The 18,788-nt window shown below is 51.6% G+C and overlaps 7 protein-coding genes across 7 annotated transcripts; 3 read left to right on the top strand and 4 right to left on the bottom strand.

The window, feature by feature from the left end:
* Nucleotides 1-29: 29 nt before the first annotated feature.
* On the top strand, nt 30-3,722 carry EV422DRAFT_570662 (ras guanine nucleotide exchange factor domain-containing protein; the record flags this gene model as incomplete). Its single annotated transcript, XM_053072899.1, has 7 exons — nt 30-125; nt 198-524; nt 586-1,487; nt 1,553-1,653; nt 1,717-1,851; nt 1,922-2,094; nt 2,157-3,722. The coding sequence occupies 7 exons, from the start codon at nt 30-32 to the stop codon at nt 3,720-3,722; spliced, it is 3,300 nt and encodes a 1,099-aa protein (XP_052922589.1).
* A 705-nt stretch (nt 3,723-4,427) lies between these two features.
* EV422DRAFT_220829 (P-loop containing nucleoside triphosphate hydrolase protein) lies at nt 4,428-7,116 on the bottom strand. Its single transcript, XM_053065465.1, has 15 exons — nt 7,073-7,116; nt 6,586-6,930; nt 6,438-6,522; nt 6,207-6,363; nt 6,020-6,142; nt 5,860-5,959; nt 5,738-5,802; nt 5,461-5,676; nt 5,328-5,382; nt 5,218-5,269; nt 5,017-5,152; nt 4,894-4,956; nt 4,773-4,831; nt 4,640-4,702; nt 4,428-4,575 (listed from the first exon to the last, which is right to left on the bottom strand). The coding sequence occupies exons 2-15, from the start codon at nt 6,875-6,877 to the stop codon at nt 4,551-4,553; spliced, it is 1,491 nt and encodes a 496-aa protein (XP_052922588.1). The 5' UTR covers nt 6,878-6,930; nt 7,073-7,116; the 3' UTR covers nt 4,428-4,550.
* Nucleotides 7,117-8,089: 973 nt separating this feature from the next.
* EV422DRAFT_570659 (uncharacterized protein) lies at nt 8,090-10,276 on the bottom strand (the record flags this gene model as incomplete). The annotated part of the gene is made up of 1 exon (XM_053072898.1): nt 8,090-10,276. One exon carries the CDS (start codon nt 10,274-10,276, stop codon nt 8,090-8,092), a length of 2,187 nt encoding a protein of 728 aa, XP_052922587.1.
* A 356-nt stretch (nt 10,277-10,632) lies between these two features.
* On the top strand, nt 10,633-11,895 carry EV422DRAFT_604385 (uncharacterized protein; the record flags this gene model as incomplete). Its single annotated transcript, XM_053073757.1, has 4 exons — nt 10,633-10,837; nt 10,937-11,047; nt 11,126-11,200; nt 11,281-11,895. The coding sequence occupies 4 exons, from the start codon at nt 10,633-10,635 to the stop codon at nt 11,493-11,495; spliced, it is 606 nt and encodes a 201-aa protein (XP_052922586.1). The 3' UTR covers nt 11,496-11,895.
* Nucleotides 11,896-12,716: 821 nt separating this feature from the next.
* EV422DRAFT_499854 (beta-lactamase-like protein) lies at nt 12,717-14,119 on the bottom strand (the record flags this gene model as incomplete). The annotated part of the gene is made up of 2 exons (XM_053068105.1): nt 12,717-13,939; nt 14,011-14,119. Coding segments are annotated over 2 exons (1,332 nt in total), but the record flags the coding sequence as incomplete, so codon positions are not given.
* A 522-nt stretch (nt 14,120-14,641) lies between these two features.
* On the top strand, nt 14,642-16,884 carry EV422DRAFT_541385 (uncharacterized protein). Its single transcript, XM_053071201.1, has 5 exons — nt 14,642-15,292; nt 15,364-15,439; nt 15,506-16,258; nt 16,324-16,410; nt 16,487-16,884. Exons 1-5 carry the CDS (start codon nt 14,915-14,917, stop codon nt 16,576-16,578), a joined length of 1,386 nt encoding a protein of 461 aa, XP_052922584.1. The 5' UTR covers nt 14,642-14,914; the 3' UTR covers nt 16,579-16,884.
* A 630-nt stretch (nt 16,885-17,514) lies between these two features.
* On the bottom strand, nt 17,515-18,175 carry EV422DRAFT_570655 (Golgin subfamily A member 7/ERF4; the record flags this gene model as incomplete). The annotated part of the gene is made up of 4 exons (XM_053072897.1): nt 17,515-17,535; nt 17,622-17,648; nt 17,724-17,813; nt 17,882-18,175. The coding sequence occupies 4 exons, from the start codon at nt 18,173-18,175 to the stop codon at nt 17,515-17,517; spliced, it is 432 nt and encodes a 143-aa protein (XP_052922583.1).
* Between the last annotated feature and the right edge of the window lie 613 nt (nt 18,176-18,788).

The following is an 18,788-nucleotide window of genomic DNA, read 5'->3' as shown; positions in this document are numbered from 1 at the left end:
TGCATGCACACTGGCGAGACGGTGCAAACATGGTGCGGGAAACTCCCCAGCTTTTAGTCAAGAGCACTCTGATCGCCAAGCAATCAGAACCTAACGTCAAGCAGGCGACAGGGACAAATGATGCTGTGAGCGTCTAGAGTACTTATAAACTACCCTCCAGAAGCAGTCACTCTTGCTGACCTTGCTTCATCTATCAGCCCCCCCGAAAATCGTTAATGTTTTCCAGTCAGCCTCAACAAGCCGATGTATTGACGGAGTTCCTGGAACTACAAAAAGGCGTCGGCTACTTCGCCAAACCTTCTTCAACAACCTTGCAGTATTGTCATGAACTCGAGGAGGTCTTTGTGCGCATCGACCTTCTGGGGATACACATATGCGAAAATGAGAATAAAGAGTCTGTCATCAAAGATGTGCCAATCGAAGAAGTCATAAACTATTCGCAGAATCTTGGGGCGAAGAGGTTCACGTTCTCGCATCTGGAATCCACTGGGGCTCTACGGCAGCTGAGATTCACTTCGGAGAAGGTGCGTGGTGGTTGCTGTCAATCCGACCCATCACGATTTACTCAAATGTGCGCTTCCTTAGTACTTCGAGATCTTCGAGGCCCTCGGCCGCGCTATTGCGATCGTTATCAAAATCAAAACGAAATCGATAGGCATAGGAAAGTCAGAAACAGCGACTCCTCGAGGCGGGTCTCTGTCGTCTCTGTTAGAAGAGAATGAAGGCCCGGCCCATGCTCGAGTTTCCCGCGTGCGCAATTCGCGAACCGCGAAAGATTCAAAGGGCGGCTCCACCCGAGTCTCAACAACGAGCAACAGCTCTGAACAGTCAACACGAATGGTGCAGCCATTTGGGCACCAGAGCAAAAGCATGGGAGAGCTGATTAGCCTGAAATATGACGGTGGCGCTGATGAAGATATTGCCTCCTCCGAGGTGGGGCAAAAAGCAACTTTGGCAAAGTACTTCATCGAAAGTCGCTATGACAAAGCGAAGAAGAAATTGGCAGGAGCAGATTCCCCGAAAGCTGCAGCTACAATGGAGGATGCTGGTGGATCGACGCTTACTCGACGGTGGAAGAATCAAGCCCGCTATGATTACCATTCGTTGTCCAAAAGTCGCTTTAAATCCGATTCTTCGATGAACGCCGAAGATTCAGAAGGCAAGGGCGGGGTAAACTCGCCACAGAAGCCTTTCACAACATCGCAAAGTCGACCCGAGCTTTCGTCGGAAGCCACATCTCCACCTGCTCCCCATGCGCGGAATGCATCAGAGCCTGTTTTGTTTGATTCCGAAAAGAAAAGTCGACTCACCGTCATTGGACTGTTTGGGAATAAAGACTCCTCGAAAGCACGCCCGCGGGCGGCGACGGAAGGTGCTGGGGAGAGTCCGTCAAGCACATCGCCCGACTCTTGGCAGGTTGTCAGCCCAGACCTTGACGGAGCCGCGGGCTTGGAAAAAGATACATTTGGGAGCTTATCAGGCATAAAGTGCGTGCTTTATGGGCCATCCATCGGAAGCATTCAAAGAACTGAGAATGTACTCATCCTCGCAGAAAAATAGCGTCGAAAGTTTCCGTCAAGAGCAAAAAGCATAAGAACAAGATTAGCCCTTTGAAGGAGAGCTTGTCACTAGGGAGTGCAGAACTGCTGAACGGTGAGGAAGTGAATCTCCGGCGCTATGGACTGATAGCATTACTTATGGACTCGCTGAAAGTAGATGATACCAAGAAAGTTACCAAGATATATGACGCAGAAGGTCAGGAGATTCTTATAAAAAATACCGTAGGGGGCAAATCGCAAATCACAGCAGGCACGGTGGACGCGCTGGTAGAAGCTTTGCTGGACGAGCCAGGTAGAGAAGAGCAGGAACAGCAAATCATTGATATGGAAGCATGCATTGACGAGGCGATGCTGCTTTCTAGATCAGCTTTACGTCGACGGATTCCTCTTAACGTTTAGACATTTCCTCACCCCGGCGCAGCTGTTAACAAAGTTGACGAGGGATTTCCGGAAATTTGGTGCAGAGCGAACCGTGGACTCGAAGAAGAGAGGCGCCGAAGAGCAGCTAACCATCGTCGCTCTGGTGAAAAAATGGGTCAGTGTCACGCATATAGCAACGAATGATACTAGGCTTCTGTTGCTCACAAAATTACAAAGGCAGGCGAGCATGCATACGACTTCCTCGATCCGTTGAATATGTCCGCCCTTCACCAATTTCTAGAAGGTGTCCAAACGAGCAAATATTCCTCGTACTCGAAGCAGATTAGGTCACTGGTGCAGCATGCACTTAATGACCATGAGGATTCATGCAAAGCGACGGACCTACCCCCAGATACCAATCCAACGCACGAGCTGATACCACTACTGCGAGAGTTCGACATTCTTTCACAATCGACGCGGAAGATTGCTCAGCAGCTCACGCTGGTCGATTCCCGGATGTTCAGATCGATCGCCCCGGAGGAGTTCACGCTCTTCCTGTGGGACAATTCACCACTAAAATCGACACTCACTCGTCGATTACAGCAGTACATTAGCCGATTTAATCGGATCGGATATTGGGTGGCCACGGTTGTATGTTCATTCGTGGATCGACAGAAACGGACGGAGGCCCTCGAGTTGTTCATCAAAGTGGCGCACAAGTGCCTGGAAATGTGCAACTTCAACACGGCCATGGCGATTCTGTCTGGACTGAACACCACCCCGGTCTCGCGATTGAAGAAGACATTCGCTGCCCTACCCTCGCGCGCAACGACTGCTTACGAAGACCTTGAGGCCAAACTCTCATATAAATCCAACTATAAGGTTTATCGCGAGCTGGAGCACCAGGCTAAAGCACCAATGCTGCCTTTCTTCGGCCTGATCATCAAAGATCTCACTTTCTTGAATGACGGGAACCAGAAAGTACTTCCGAATGGACTCATCAACTTCGAGAAAATGCGGGAAGTATGTGCTATGCTCTCGCGTCTGAAAGAGTGGCAAAGAGCGTCGTTCCCTTTTATACCGGACGATGAAGTGATTGTGCGAGGACCAGGAGACACGGTCACGCTGTTCACTTACTGCAGTCATCCGCCCTGTATGAAAGAGGATCAACTGCTGCAACTGAGCAAAGCTCTGGAACCACCAGAGTCGTCTGAAGCGAAAGGCGCACCAGGAACTATGCGACGGCGGATGTCGAGAACGATCAGCGAAGATGTCCTCGTAGATTTCTTGAACGGAAAACCATTGCCTACGAGAAAACCCAACTTCCCAGCAGAACTACCGCTGAATCTCGCGTGCACGCCGATGCCTCGTGCGGGATACCTCGACACGGAATCCGACGCCCCATCACCTCCTTTCGAGAACGTCGCCATAGCGGCCTCTGCACCGGCTTTTGGTGCGCTCGCGAAACTCGCGTCAGCTGACGAGCTCCTAAGTCCACGAAAATCGACCGCGGCGATGCGCGAATCAAGGAGATCGTACGCGAGCACAACTTCACCTCTATACGCACGACATAGCGTTGACCTACTCTCGCCGTCCACCGATGCGCCGGGTCAAGAATACGATCAGTTTCAGGGCAAAGCATCCGTTGGCCGGCGTCAGAGCTTGCTGGAGTTGGGAGGGAGCGTGCGAAGAAAGATGAGTGAGGGCGGCTTGCAGGCTATGCTGGGATGGTGGAAGCACGAGGATGATCGGGCAAAGAGCGAGGATGTACTCAACCCGGATCGGAGTCAGCAAAAATCGTGATAATTTTCGTAGTGAGGAAGGCTGAACCTCTTGGATGACCCCGTGAGCAGGAACAGGGATATATAAACTCCCTTTTGTAGATATACATATTTCGAAGATTACAGACTGAGCGGGTAGATCATTGCGCAAGCTCGTCGCTTTTGCGCGCTGCGACGAACTGTGTCATCGCTGTTAGCTGCTCTTCTGCAATCACGCATCGCGTCAGAAGCCGTAAACGCTCCGTCTCTAGGCTTTTCAGTTGCTAATTGGCCAGTTTGATGGAGTCGATATACGTCAGTATTGAAGAGAACCCTAAAACAATGTTGTTCCGAGCATATACCTGAGTTAAATCCGCTACCGTGCGGTCCCCTGTTGCGACTGCGGCTCTGGATTCAATCTCAAGTTTGTCGTCCAGCATTCGCTGCAGCAGATCATTCCTGCGGACGCTCAACTGAGATGTGACTTCGAAACCTGATGAGAGAAGCAACCTTACTGGGAGTGTGCCTGTTGCAAGTCCACCGTGAGGTCCTTGACTTTCGCGGAGAGGATCGTCTGCAATGGCCCATCTGTATCAATACATGCCGTTTTGAACGGCAATCCCAATGTCCCACCTCTCGGGCCTTAAGCTGTTGAACCTCCTCATTCCGCTCGTTGAGAGCCTTCTCATTATCGTCCGCCTGCGTATTTGCATCGTAAGTTTGTTGTTGGCCATTCCGAAAACCGCCCTCGGTTGAAATGTCAAATTCACCTGAGCAGCTCTATTTTGCAGCTTCTGCAGTGTTCTATCCAGTTCATGCTCGTTGTCTACCAACGCAGTCATTCTCTCCTGTGTATGCCGCAGCTCGCGCTCTATTTCGTCTTTGTCCTGCTGCAACTATGAAGAAGAACGCCGATTTGAGAACAAGACACTGAGTGGTCCTTGAGAAGTTTCAACGAACCTTCCTGCTGGCATTTCGATCTGCTCGCAAGTCGCGCTCCAGCTCTTGACACTCTTCTTGTTGCTGAGGTAAAAGCATTTAGCGGATTGTACCACTGATCATGTTCTGCTGGAAACTTCGATTTCCCACCTGCCTCAACGCCGCTAGCGCTTCACGTAAGTCACTCTGAACCTCTGCCTTTTCCGCCCGAGCCTTTGTGCGTGGTATCATGAGCAAACTATTGCTGCCCGTCGCCGCGGGCGGCCTTGTCGCACCTGCCTCAAAGCATCCGAAGCTTCTCGTAGATTGTCGCTTCTGCTTTCCTCAGATTCTTTTTGCTTTAACGCCCAAAGGTTAGCCGGGCAATTACGATTTGAAGGGCATTCGCGAAGGCTAACCTCGCCCACGGCCCTGAAAGCCTCGGATGCCTCAATTTTGACATCCAAGATCTCCTTTCTCAATGTAAGTCTTTCCTCTTCGGATTGCCTGAGCTTGCTTTGAAGCTCCGCTTTAATCGTTTCTAATGTAGTGGTCCTGCAAGACATGGTCCATATCACGTTAGTGGTCCGGGGTAGACGGCCACCCGGAGCCTCTCTCACCTGCGATGCAGGTACTCGAGCATGGATTTCAGTTTCGAAATGTTGAGCAAATCTGCTGCCGTAAGTTCAGCAACGCTTCAATAGCTTTTCAGGCATACACGGCATTCTACCGTTTCCAGATGAATGGGCGTCTTCGTCGGCTCCCTTGCTCTTGTTTCTCAATGCCTGTGCCACAGGTTCGTCCAGAAGGAGAGAGATCAATACAGCACACCGACAGTACATTGATGGTCTACCATCCCATACGTTTGCTCGGCGCTGAAGTTCCAGAAAGTGTTCAGTATTTTGCACCGGGCATGCCCTGAACTTTCTGACAAGCTTGCTCGTTTCCAGAACCCGCATCAGAGACTTTGCTGGTTGCGACAGATCGGCAGAGAACATAAACGCCGGGTAGGCATTGCCTCCAAGATCGTCTTTCAAAAACTGTGTCGCAACGCAGGTCCCGAAATCGAGATGCTCTCGCTGAAAAATCGCGATGATTAGAAGGAGCAACTCGCGCAAATTGACCATCTTGCGATGTTACTTCATTCATGGAGCAGGCTTTTATGGCGTTCCATAGTAAAGAGAGTGGTCCTGATTGATATGCGCCTACAGGGATATCAGGATTCGGGCTAGCTTTAGCATTTTCCTGATCGTCACTCCTACCGTATTGCAGCGCGAGCTGATCCGGATTATCCGCGAAGAGTTCCGGTTCACATAGAACGTCTACGATCCTACATTTAGCGTACAGAGTTTCGGCTGACGACTAGAGAGATGGGATGAGTCTGGCTTTGTAATGAAAAGACACGTACGGGAGAATACGTACATCTGAGCCGCTCGTTTGCCGTCTAGATGGAGACAACCGGAACTTGAACGTGTATACAAGAACTGAGAGTCGTTCTGGGGCGTCGCTGGCCGATTGATTCAATATGGCTACTGCCGACGTCGCCTGCGATGATTGCCTTCAGTCCTGATTCTTAACTCGCCCGATCTCGATTTTTGTCCTGTTGCACCTTCAAGATCCTTTCCAAGCAGCTCCACTCTTCTCGGACATCCAAATATGTCCCATCTTCTGGCTCTAGCCATCCGTGGTCATCGTGCTTGACAGCCACACTGTCGTGTCCGTTCTTCAATAGGTCTCGTATAAGCTCCCCAACCACCTCTACTAGCGTAAGATATTGTAGATGTGTTAGGTTTAAAACAAACGACTTTGAGCGGAAGCGTCATGTGAGGACAATACTTATTGGACGTGACAAGTAGACGGCTCATAAGGATCCGATGTGGCCTCCAAATACTGGACAACGTGTTTGATGAAAAGCTGGACTATGCCTAGTGTGAGCGTTTGGGTTAATATCTCTTAAAAACCCAAAGGTGCTGTAACGAATGAACTACCTGTGCTGGAAGTCAAAACATCTCGATCCACCTGTCGTCCAAAATGGTACAGCGTAGTGTTATACCCCTTGAGGCATTTCGCGAGAAGATCTTTAACAACAACTCTGGCTGCTTCTTTTGGTGGCTGCTGAGGATCAAACATTCCGTCGAAATGATATGATTTTTGAGAGGCCATCAATCCTGGGAGGACCACGTGGATGCTTTGGGCCTCCGCATCAAGGCCACATTTGAGCGGTGATGCTCCTTCACCGGTTTTGCGGACATTCAAGTAGACCTTGGTGATTGGCGACATTGTCACTCCGTTTAGAAGGCGAACCACTATGGGAGTTGCTGCTTCAAACGGGCCTGTCTGGTGCTCAAATCTTGAATGAGAGCAAGCGGTCTTTAATTCCAGCGCAAACGACTTCTGGTCTCTGCGATGTCCGACGGCGAATGTTCGATTGCAAGGAAAGGGGAAACTCCGCCAAATGACACACACACCGCTCACCTGGTACTCGGTGAGCCCTTAATCTTTCCCGGTTTCCTGGCTCGGAAACGACAGCGTTTATTTACGCGTCGGTGGATGACAGGCGGAAGCCCCGAGGTAACCTCCTTATACGTATGTAGAACCACAGGGTTTTTCTTGACCGTCCAGATTTTCTCACCATTTGGAATCTTGACGGTACAGCTCCATATCATCATATTAACCAGGAAAGCTTCATACAACTCATCTCATCATGAACCCTGGCGAGCGAGACGAGGTACGTGCCCAGGACTTGTAGAACTGCCAGGACTGCGCTAGCAACTGCTAAACCAACAGTGAAACCCCCAAAAGTACGGCCACCCCATCGCCTTTGCGGCGTATACCCGATCCTTCTCGACGTCCCTCACCGATCTCAGCGGCGCTGGCGCTGGGATGTTGATCGATTACGGTGACGGCGCCAACGACACCGCCGCCGCTCCCCAAAGTCAACCGGCGCGTAACGAGGCGAAAGATGGGCAGCGCGAGCAGGGCAGGAAGAAGGCCGCTCGCGGATCGGTGGACAAAGGTGTTACGTTCGCGGATCAGGTGAGATTTCGGTACCGAGTTGGTGTGTGGCTTCGTAACGCTGAAATCTCTGACATCCGAACTAAACTTTCTGATCCGATTCTCTTCACTTTCTAGAAAAGTGTTGAAGGCGCAATTGACCGCGCGAACGTGTCCTCTTAACGATCCTACGCATGTCCCGCTCTGTGAAGGTCCTCGCCCTATTGCTGTAAATTTTTTTATCCAGAGTAAAACGTGTGAAGATATTCAAGATCCCATTCCCTTCTGCTCGCGAACAATTGTGTCAATTTTATCGGACCCTAAAAATGATATATTTCGACAAAAACGGGAAACCATATATAACACAGTATTCGGGATAGAATAAGGGAGCACGACTTCAATGGCAGCCGCTCAGTTTTTCCTTCTTGTGGTTCGCTTTCTGGCGTGAAAACGGCTAAAATGACAGACGGGGGTTGCGAGTGCTTTTATCTCAAATCCTCACTCACAAACGATGCTGGCGCGCCTGGCGCGTCGTTCCGTCTCGAGGACCTCCATCGCGTCTGCTAGGCTCTCGGCCACGACGCGCATCGCAAACTGATCGAGATTCTCGTCTTTACGAGATATGATAGCCGGGGTATCCTGCGCTGGATGTGAGAGATCATCGACGATGATCTCGGTTTGTGTGGCGGGCAGGGAATCGTGGGATGGTGGAGGCTCCGTGATATCGCTCGAGGACTCGCTTTGCAGGGGGATTGGTGACTCGCGTTGCAGGACATCGTCCTGCTGTGGCTGGGCGGGTGCCCCGCTCACATTTGCACCGTTGCTGCGTTCCGTGTCAGCAGTCGGCCGGATTTGTGGTTTGTTACACGTCTCCACTTCTACGGTCGGTGGGGTGAGCATTTTGTTGCTGGGTTCCACCTCAGTCACCGACCGGGTTTCCAAGTTTTTGCTGCTTTCCGCCTCGACAACCGGTCGGCTCGCCAGCTTTTTCGCTTGAGACCTCAGCACGTAATTCTGCTGGACAAGAGCGCCATTTTCGAGCTTCAACTGATCCAGCTGCTGGTTGAAAGACGCACGCTCCGCATTCATGGATTCAGCAGCATAAATCATCTCCTTCTGCCAATCCACTAGCCGTCGATTTTGTTCTCTGAGCGCCTCAAGCTCCCGGAGCTGCATAGCCACGTCAGCGTTGGGCGGTACGCTTTCGGCTATGATGATGACTTCGCTCTGGAGCTCCATGAGCTTATCGTTTTCCTCCTGTAGTGACATGACCTCCTGTTCCAGATCCAAAATGGTTTCCCGCAGATCGGTGCATTCGTTCATCATGACACCCACCATGATCTCCGTCTGCGCCAACCGTCTATTCTCTTCCAAAACGTTTGCCAGAGCCTTTTCGACATCTGCCAGTCTAGCATTCTCCCGTTCTAACAACGCGACCTTTTCCTTCAGTTCTTGTGCTTCTCTGTTATTCTCAGAGAAGCCTGAAGGGCCGTTTGTATGCCGTGCAGGGGACTTCCTTCTGTTAGAGCCATCGAAGCCATTCGATCGCGATGACCAATGGTTCGACTCCTGCTCGTGACTATCGTACTGTGGGTGCTGGCGATGAGTATGGTTCCTCGGCGTGAAATTGCCGGCAGAAGGGTTCATGCCGGTTCGCGGTGCTGATGGTATTGAAGGTTGCGACTGTACAGCACTTGCGGGATGAGGTCGCTTGATCGGCTTGCCAGCAAGGCTGGGGACAGGTGTCACAGATTTCGGCTGAGCAGGCGTAAACATAGCGCGCGGCGGTAATGACGCTCGTTTGTCCCTGGATGTATCTGTGTCTCCCTTTCTATGAGGTTGCTTTGAGGAATCACCACGGTTCGAGTCAATACTGTCTCGCCTCCTTCCGTCGATGATCGGATGGAATTTCGATGATTCGTCAGGTGACGCTCGATCGTCGAATGTATCAATGCTTCTATCGGACACTGCGCTACTTGCGTCGGAAATGCTGTTCCTTCGCGCACTGGCGACATCGTCCTGCCTCGACGGGACCTCGACGGGAGGGGCCACGGAGAGAGTCACGGAAGGAGGAGGGGTTTGTGCAGGTTTTGGTGCGCTCGCTGATGGTGACTGCTTCGCTGGCTCCTCCGGACTCTTAGCGACTTGAGAGGAGCGCTGACCGTACCCCTTGGAAGATGCTGATGGCTGGTAGCCCGGGGGCTTGATAGCCGTGATGGCTTTTCGCAGCAGCGCTGGTGAGGTTTTCAAGTCATGTGGTCGTTTGGTTGGACGTGGAGGTGCCTCGTCTCTACCGTGAACATTCCTCCCCGTCCCAGCCGCTGGTGGCGGTTTGCGCTCCTCGGGTGCCCCATTCCTTTCGTGAGTCGAAGATGTCTGAGGACCTTGTGTTTGGAGTCCATTCGCAGTGTGACTCTGGGAACTTTCAGCTGCCGCGGCAGCGATTGCAGCCGTTCCTTGTTTGTGCTCATCCAGTAACCGCTCTCGAGAGTTGGCGTTTTTCCGGGACATGGAGACAGCGGCAGGGCGGGAACTGCACTGGGTATCGTCGGCAGCAGCAACTGGCTTTGCTGGATTGCTCGCCGGTGGTGGTGTTGGTTGTGCAGGTTCCTCTGGTGTTGTTGTCATCGGTCGCCTGTGTCCGTAGGAGGGTTCCGCTCCAAGCATATTATTGTCGGCGAGCATACGGGCTATATTTCTGCTTGCTGATCAAGGTGGGTACGGCTGCGATGCTCTGCTGTGCTGGGGCGAGCGACTCTTTAGAGCCGCGAGGTTAGTTCAGAGGCCTGTGTGTAATGACGTGGGGGGTAGTCAACCGGCTTCTCATGTCCAGCCTGTTTCTTTTGGCCCTTTGGTGTTTGTGGGGGTTTTTCTCGTGTCGTGTCGCCGTGCGCCCCTCCGCTGGGAGAACGCGCTGAATCCGCTTCTGGAAGGGAAGACGGACGCTCTCGCTCGGCCTTACGCAGAGAAAGAAGGCCGCTCAGACGAAAACACACTCTCAGGGCCACTCCAATACTTGTCTCACGCACAGAGAAACGACAATGCCTGTTGAGCAGGAGGACCAGGACGCTTCTGCCGTCCTCACAGGGCAAATGGCGAACTTCGAGAAGGCCGTTACCAACTTGACGAGCCTCCTTGATCCGGTGCTGGATGCGCCGCTGGATCAGCTGTTGGCCACTCTGGACGCCTTCGATCGTGCGAAACTCGAAGTGCTGCTTGCCTTTGCGCTGAATACCATTACTTTCGGTACGTTCCTACGGAGGCAAGCGTTTCACGGAGGGGCGTAGAAGGGCTGGAGAGGACTGGAAATTGACCCTGCAGCACTGTAATGTCCCGCACTTGCAGTTTATCTGAGAACACAAGGGCACAGTACGAAAGAGCACCCAGTAAAGATTGAGCTGGACCGGGTGAAAGAGTACTTCAAGAAGCTGAAGGATGCCGCCGGATTGAACAAACGTAAGGAAGAGCCCTATGGTTGCAGACAAATGCCCAATCGAGGCACCAGAGAAGCTTATGATTATCGACCAATTGTAGCTACCATGAGAATTGACAAAGGAGCGGCGAAGCGTTTCATCAACAACTCACTGATAGCAAATTCGGAAGTTAACGGTGAGTACACTGGAGTCTCTCGGGTTGAGACCCCTATATATATTTTTGCACCTCTTAACTTCTTACGCCAATGCCAACAGAGGAAGTGAAGAAACGGAAACTGGAACAAGACGCGGATGATTTCCTACGGAATCTACAAATACCAGAGATACCGGCAGCGAAAGCAAACGCCCCTTCCACACTGCCAACATCAGGCGCCAGCACACCAGATTCCAGGAGTGAAGCAGGAGACGAGAAGGGACCAGCGAAGAAGAAGAAGAAGACAAAGAAGAAGGACCGAAAGGAAGCCGCGTGAGGGCACCGCGCGTCAGGGCGAAAAGGACGACCTCGTCTTTAATCTCTGCCATCCATCACAATGCTGAGCGAGCCGATGTCGGTCACGACGACATCTTGTTACGACGATGAAGCCGGCACGACGCATTCTCATCACGTAGGAGCGACAATCTATATATCGTCATCCCATGAGAATCACACCTTCGTTCCTTTTACGCCATTGTACAAATCCTAACTTAAATTATCATTGGTATCGATTGGTTTCTGCTCGTGGCTATTTAGGGACCAAACGGCGTGGGCATCGCCTGTATGTAGCTACTCCGACCCGGGATCCCTCGAGTTCGTATATGTAGTTGGGTCCGCTTCGCCGTCTACTGGCATTATATACGGAATAGCTTGAAGTCTTTGTTTCCGTTTTGGCGCCCTCTGTGCATTGCTCGTCGTTGATTCCAGATGCGGCTGGGAATGTAGCGTATGATCCAACCATTTCTCAAAACACGGAACTCAGCAGATCCATGACTTTAGATGCCAAATCATCGGCGTTGGCAGACCATTCGATGACGACAGCACACTCTTGATTGCGCGCGGCGGCGATGGTAAGGCTAGAATCCGAAGCGGTCGTTTTCGGGTACCCAATCTCCTCTTCCTTCACTCCCACTCCTGGAAGGGCCGTGATCACCACAACATCGTCCAATCCGGATTCGATTTTCGACTGCTGATGAGACACACGCACGTCCGGCGCGTATTGCGTGAATGCTTGCGATACCGCTGCAAGCAACCGTCGGTACGCATCCGGCAGGCGCATGAAGCCAAACAAGTGTTCTTTGACATCCGCAACTGGTGTTTCGAGCTTAATCTCAGGCTTGACCGCTATCATGTGTCGGTAAGGATCGAGGGCCTTGGTGATTGCGTAAGTATGTCGCTGCGGCTGGCTTTTGGGAGGCGGGAGAATGTGGAGGGTCGTGAGGGAGCTGCCGTTCTTCACGCCCGGTCGAAGAGGCGTTTGCACGAGTGTTCCAGAGATGGGTACAGAGGTGAGGGAGGCGAGTTGATCGAGGGGCGGTGGGCGAGGTTTGATGGGTGTCCCGGGCGCTGGCAAGGCCGACGCTAAAGTTGAGGTTGCGGCGGCGGCGTAGACTTTCTCGACGGCGCCAGCCCACGCTTTCTTCACGACGGCAGCGCTTACATATACTTCTCTCGTTTTGGTTTTATCGGCCGGTCCTCCGATGTGGACGACCTCGAAGTTTGCAGGATCGAAAGTCGGAATGCCCAGATCTGCTTCGATGCGGGACTTCAGGAGCGCCATCTTTTTCTTCTCGCCATGCACCAGCATGACGTTCCTCGGCGCGCACATCTTGATGAGCTGCAGGATGCCTTTCGCGTCTGCGTGTGCGGAGAATGACAGATTCTCCACTTGCATATTAACGTCAACGCGGGTATGTGCATCAATCTGAATCTGCTTCTCCCCGGCCAGAACTTTCGCGCCGACAGTTCCCGCAACGCAGTATCCGGGCAGAATGACCATGTTCTTGGGATCATGGCACCACTTCTTGAACACCGACAGCGATGTACCAGCGTGCAGCATGCCTGGCGATGCAAAGACGACCATAGGCCCGGGCTCGTCTCCCAGGTGCGTTTGGTATGTGTCGATGAACTTGAAGTCAAACATGTTGCGATCGACAAAGGTGGTTTTGATCTTTTCGTTGGTCCAGTTGATGAACAGTTTGTAGTACTCGTTTGCCCTTTCCGTCATTCCCGCCGAGAAGAACACCGGCACTTTCCCGCGAAGATCGTCCATGCGTTCCCAATAAGCCTCAATCAAGATACATAGTTCTTGCGCGCGGCCCAATGCAAAGACGGGGATGAGGACCTTGCCGCCTTTGCTCACGCAATCGTGCACCTTTCGGAGGAAATCGTGCTCACGCGTGCGCTTGGATTCCCGCGTCGTAGTGGCGTACGTCGATTCGGTGATTAGCAAATCAGGTCGGCACTTGTCAATCCAGGCAGCACCCAAATGGCGATCTGGCGTCATGTTGTAGTCGCCAGTGTAAACGATGCTCTCATTCCCCACTTTCACATGGAACATAGCAGCCCCGAGAACGTGGCCAGCATAGTATGCTTTGATCTCCAGCTCCCCATCTACGAAGATTGTCTGATGAAGATCCACGGGTATCACCTTCTTCATGCAGTTGCGTATGTCGTCGCTGGTGAAGAAGTTCTTTTCGCCTTTGCGCTCCACTGACACTTTCCGCATGTCTTCCAGTAAGATGGGACAGATGGCTTTCGTGGGATATGTCATGTAGATCGGCCCGGTGTAACCGCATTTTTCGGTAAAGTGTGGAAGGGATCCACAGTGATCCAGATGAAAGTGGGATATAATGATGCAGTCCAAGTTTGTGTCATAGTCTCCGGATTTGGATATGTATGAGAACTCTGGATATCGTCTTTCATCAGAATAGCCCATATCTATGAGATGCAAAACTTCTGTCAATGAAATTCTTCCACTATTCCCAAGGTCTGAACAACTGGATACGTACGCATCCCACAGTCAAACATTATGTTCTTTCCACCTATCGTAACCAGAATACAACTTCTCCCCACATCTTGACCAGCGCCGAGAGGCACTATTTTGATGCCTTGCGACATGATATCTCCGTTACGACGTCCTACGGCTGAGCGATAACCCGACTTATGGTGACAAAGTCTTGCCGGTTCACGACTTCTGTGGGTTGATATAATCTAGCGGGTGCCAAGCCCTTCAAGCGTAGAGAAACTCTCTGCCTGTGCTTCGTCACCAGCCTCGTGAAGTGGCACTCGAAAAGAAAACCGATCTGTATGGCATATGGAGTTGCAAAAGTAAAGGTGCCGACTCATGGGATATCCCGCGCTTTCTTCCTTATTTCTTGCACGCCTTCTTACGGGCAGAGAGATCGTCCGCTTGTGCAGTAGATCATCGCAGGCCAGAAAGAAGAGGAGGTCGTGGGAAGAAGAGGACCAAACCGAACTGAACGACATACTGTGGCCCTGTTAGTTATCTTCAGCACACCAATCGCGATAACTGTGTCGAATGCAGAGCGGCCTACCGCGGCACGGGAGCCTGGGTTAGCGGCGAGCACGGAGGGGCCAATTGTCTCAATTAGCCAGAACGTGAGCGGTGGCGGACAAGACGGATAAGTAACGGTGCGGCCTCCAGATCCCATCCCCATCCAATCCCCCATCCCAAGCAGGCAGGCTGGAGACGGATGGGAAAAGAGTAGAAAGAGGAGAAAAACTCGACATTCCAGCAATCTACCCACATACTGAGCCTCACCTACGCAGTTGGAAGCAGTTTGACTAGGAGCTACAGCTTGAGGAAAACCACCACCACCACCGCCATCACCACCACCGCTTCGAGTTGAAAAAGCAGGCAGCCGCTGCGCGAAGGAAAAGAACCTTTGCCAAATGGCGACCGTCGAGAAAAAAGGCGCCGCCTGGAACAGGCCGACATCAACGTACTCGACGACGAGCTCAGCGGTTCACCCGCACGACCAATACAGAATCAACACCGTCTCGGAGCCTTTACCGTCCCCGCCGGTGGCTCAGAACTCTTCGTCCTCGATCCCCAGCTTCTTATCCAAAGTGAGCTGGCCGCAATGGGCGGTCGGCTCCTCCGTGACGGCGGCCATCATTATCATTGCTCTTGAGGCTTTGATCATAGTACATGTGCGCCGATTTCTCGTGGACGGCTTCGAGAAATCCGCTGATATCGTGATTGTCATGGTGTACTTCGCCTTGTTCATAATCGGAATGATATTCCAAGCCTGGCTCACCTACGAAGCTGTAAGTTTCCCAACTGCTGAAAGACCCAAATATCTTTCCCGATCACTTACGGCTGCTCTCATTTGCTGCAGTCCCGGCATCAAAATACCATGCAAGCAATCGCTGTCGCGTGTTTCAATGTGGCATGTTTCGTATATTCCATCATCCGTAAGTGATTTGAAACGTCAGGTCTGCGAAGGTCGTCTCGCTAATGCTCACTTCCAATCAATGCAGAGGTGGACGAAATAAAATCATTGGATTACTGTTTACAGAGCTGGATGGCCGCTATCCCGGATGGGTATCAAAATGATCCAAAGGGTAGACAAAAGGATATCATGGCCGCATACACAAACCGAATTGCAATGGGCTCCTCGAGTAAGAAATACTGCGCCACCACTCTTCCATGGGGAATCCAAGAGAAAGATTCACCGGCGCATCCTAGCGATGGTACCAAAATCATCGATATGAATGAATTGATAAGGCACGCCGATAGGTCCAACGCACATCTTCATGACGCGCTAAACGTCGCGTTTGTCATCCTCGGCCTTATGGCCGTCATGGCCGCGATCAGTTGCTTCCTTGCGTACAAAGTCTACCGGGATTACGGTTGGGAAATCTTCCAGCAGCAAGGCGCGAGTCTGGTCAAGAAGCGCCTCCTTCGCCACGTCCATCTGTTCGTTCTGTTCCTCAAACTGAACATATACTTCTCTCTGGGAATCATACTTCAAGTGGCGCTTGCAATAGCCCTATCTCACAGCATCTCCGCCCATTGGATCGCGCCCATGATCCTCCTCATTTTCGTCGGAGTCACCTACTACCTCTGTGGATGGTATGCTATTCAGCATACGAACCGTGGGGCCATGTATTGCTTCTTCGGTTTGATCGCCGGAAACGTTGTTGGAGTGATCTACATCCTGATTGCAGCATCTTCTGGCAATGACTTCGCAATGCACCTCCAAGCTACCCACCGATGGCTCGTCAGTTTCGGTAAGCTACTGTGGCGTATTCGTCTGAAACTTACGAATGACATTGACGCGTCTCTCTCGTCACAGGTGCAGTGCAACTAGTACTCAACTTCGCGACAATGTGGAATGCCATTCTGTGCTTGAATGGCTTCGACCAAGGGCTAGGGGAGATGGGTATGGACTTTTTTTTCGTTTTATTTCTCTATGGCTCTTGCTCATACGGTGCCAATTTGGTTCTCCCCTCGTTTAGTCGGCAGATCCAAGTCACAAGCCAAACCGATGGAAATGGAAGAAGGCATGTCCAAAGTCGAAGGCCGACGACCTCGGTTGGAGCTGGATTAAATGCGCGCCAACAACCTGCCTTTCGAGTCACCACCTCCTCCGTAACCATCAGAATCAGCATGTCTCCACGCATTCTGGGAATGCGGGAGCAGTTCCGTCGATCTGGATCGATGGACGAACGATCTAAACTACGAACCTTTGTACAAAACGACTGTTGATACGTTCACAAGCATTGCCGGCGTAGTCCTCCCCCATCCCATCCGGCGTATGATTTTCACATTTTCTGTAATTAGTTTTGGCCATCGCCGTTTTGTATTGGAGTTTGCGAGGCTGTCCATCGGCCGAGTGTTCGAACTCGTCGAGCTATGCAATATATCTCTCGTTGAAAAGACGTACAAGCGGTCCGTAGTTACGATTTGTAAAATCTAGCTGGCACTGAAAGCCGAACGGATGCTCTACATAGTCAGCACTTGTGTTTAGATACATAACAGGCGGCGGAGCCCATCACGCTTCTTCTACGGGGCGCAGTCCTGATATGTAGATCGTACCATCCCACGACGTTCCCAGCGTCCAGCTCCCCTTCAGAACCTTCCTAATCCCCGTTCGTAATAGCCCCACAACACTAGGATATGTGTTTGAGCAGCCTGTCCATTCGGAGCCTTATCCCCATCGCGACGACCTGCTCCAAAAAATCGTAAGAGGAAAAGATTCATGTATGACATCCAAAAAGGCGACCGGACCGACATCCATTGCTCGCGGACCAGCCGCTTCGGAACGTGACTGGCAGGAAATCGGCGGCTATCAGACCCGCCATCCGCGTTCCAGACCCGACTAAGTGCTTATCGGGAGCGTCAGGAAAATTTATGTCGAACTCGAGGGTACTGGACGAGGTTTGCCATATCCTTCCGTCCGGCAGAAGGGTTTCTGTTTCCAATATCGATTTTGGGAATTTTTTCTCGACCTGCTTCGCACTCGTTTAGTGATCTCGATCGTCCTCTACTTGATCAATATTTCGAGCTAAAAAAAGGAAATAACGTAAATCATCGACCAAGCTGCCATCGGAACAAAAGGGAGACGGCTCCACATATAAAAAACAAGCTTACATGCATCAACCCAGTTTTCCTCGGATCCTGCAACAAGAGCGGGTTTTGAGGTAAGCCACTATTTTGAAAGCAACATGGTCACACCCTCGCCGTGGCCCCTACCAAAAACTGCAGACCAGCTGACCGATAATGCTTGTGGTTTTCCTGCTCCACAAAATCTGCAATTACTTGCAGCGTCTGCTCAACGGGATCCTATGTAAGTATCAAACTAGATCTTTCCATTCCAAGGTCCTGTATGCCAGATGTGAGTGATAACCCACCTTCTCCATCCTGCTCTTCACAAACAAATCCGTCACAAAACAGCTCGCACAAGCCAGACAGTTCTGCAGAAAGCTGCTGCCGCTGACCGCACCCGCCTCCAACAGCAATCCGTTTATCCTCGACACAGTGGTTTTCAGCACAGATGGAGAGAGCTTGCCGGCGAGTTCCTGCGGGAAGTCGAGGGCGAATTGCGGAGTATCGAGGTGGTCGTAGGTTCGGTTTATGTGGATGGTTCGTAGGGTTGTGCCGTGGATGGGATGGCAGGAGACGGTGGGGTGGCGAGGAGGTTCCATTTTTGTTGCGGTGGAAGAGGAGGTCACAAAGGGTCCTATGTTTGGCAGTGATCCTGAGGTGCAATTCCTCTTCAACCCTTCGCGGCGACGAAAACTCGAAAATGAGCTGCGTGGGCGGCTCCTCAAAATTGAACCAGCCGGACGAAAAAAGTATGTGAGACGCACAAAGAGCTGTTTGGAGATCTCCGAACACCAGAGCGGCGGATGCACAGATTGTACAGTACAGCAGCAAATCCAGCCGAAGAAGCTTTCGATATGAGCGTGGCATATTTTGCGACTTTGCGACATTTATCGAACGGGGTCTGGCATATACAAAAGAGAACGACAAGTGTCCGTCACAGAAGTAAGGGTTGAGAATGTCTTTGCACTCCAAAACACCGCAGTGAGTGTCCAACCGACCACCAAATGACAAAAAAAACGTGTCCTCGAAAACCGTCCTAAATATATGTAACAAATAGCGTCTATGTTGGGTATGTATCTTGAAGGAGTCAAGGGTGCCGGCAGCGAATCCGTATCTTGCAGATTGTCTGGGGGCGAGCAACAATGGCGATGGTGATAGGATGGGATGGCGTGGGGATGGCGGGCTATACAGAGTTCATTGCACTGACGTTGC

Source organism: Fimicolochytrium jonesii (assembly GCF_025526975.1).
Source record: "Fimicolochytrium jonesii strain JEL569 chromosome Unknown EV422scaffold_27, whole genome shotgun sequence".
In the NCBI taxonomy this organism is placed as follows: domain Eukaryota; kingdom Fungi; phylum Chytridiomycota; class Chytridiomycetes; order Spizellomycetales; family Powellomycetaceae; genus Fimicolochytrium; species Fimicolochytrium jonesii.
Note: the sequence above shows the minus strand (reverse complement) of the source record. Positions and strands in the feature narration are given on the sequence as shown.

Bases quoted from the DNA above. Each gene is read 5' to 3' on its own strand.
- EV422DRAFT_220829 (XM_053065465.1), bottom strand. From the start codon at position 6,877: ATGTCGCCAATCACCAAGGTCTACTTGAATGTCCGCAAAACCGGTGAA. The intron at 5,803-5,859 runs GTAGGAGTGACG...ATATCCCTGTAG, and splicing joins TCAGCTCGCGCTGCAATACG to GCGCATATCAATCAGGACCA. The intron at 4,703-4,772 runs GCAGGTGGGAAA...CTTTTACCTCAG, and splicing joins GAAGCGCTAGCGGCGTTGAG to CAACAAGAAGAGTGTCAAGA.
- EV422DRAFT_541385 (XM_053071201.1), top strand. From the start codon at position 14,915: ATGGCGACCGTCGAGAAAAAAGGCGCCGCCTGGAACAGGCCGACATCA. The intron at 15,293-15,363 runs GTAAGTTTCCCA...CATTTGCTGCAG, and splicing joins CCTGGCTCACCTACGAAGCT to TCCCGGCATCAAAATACCAT. The intron at 16,411-16,486 runs GTATGGACTTTT...CCCCTCGTTTAG, and splicing joins CCAAGGGCTAGGGGAGATGG to TCGGCAGATCCAAGTCACAA.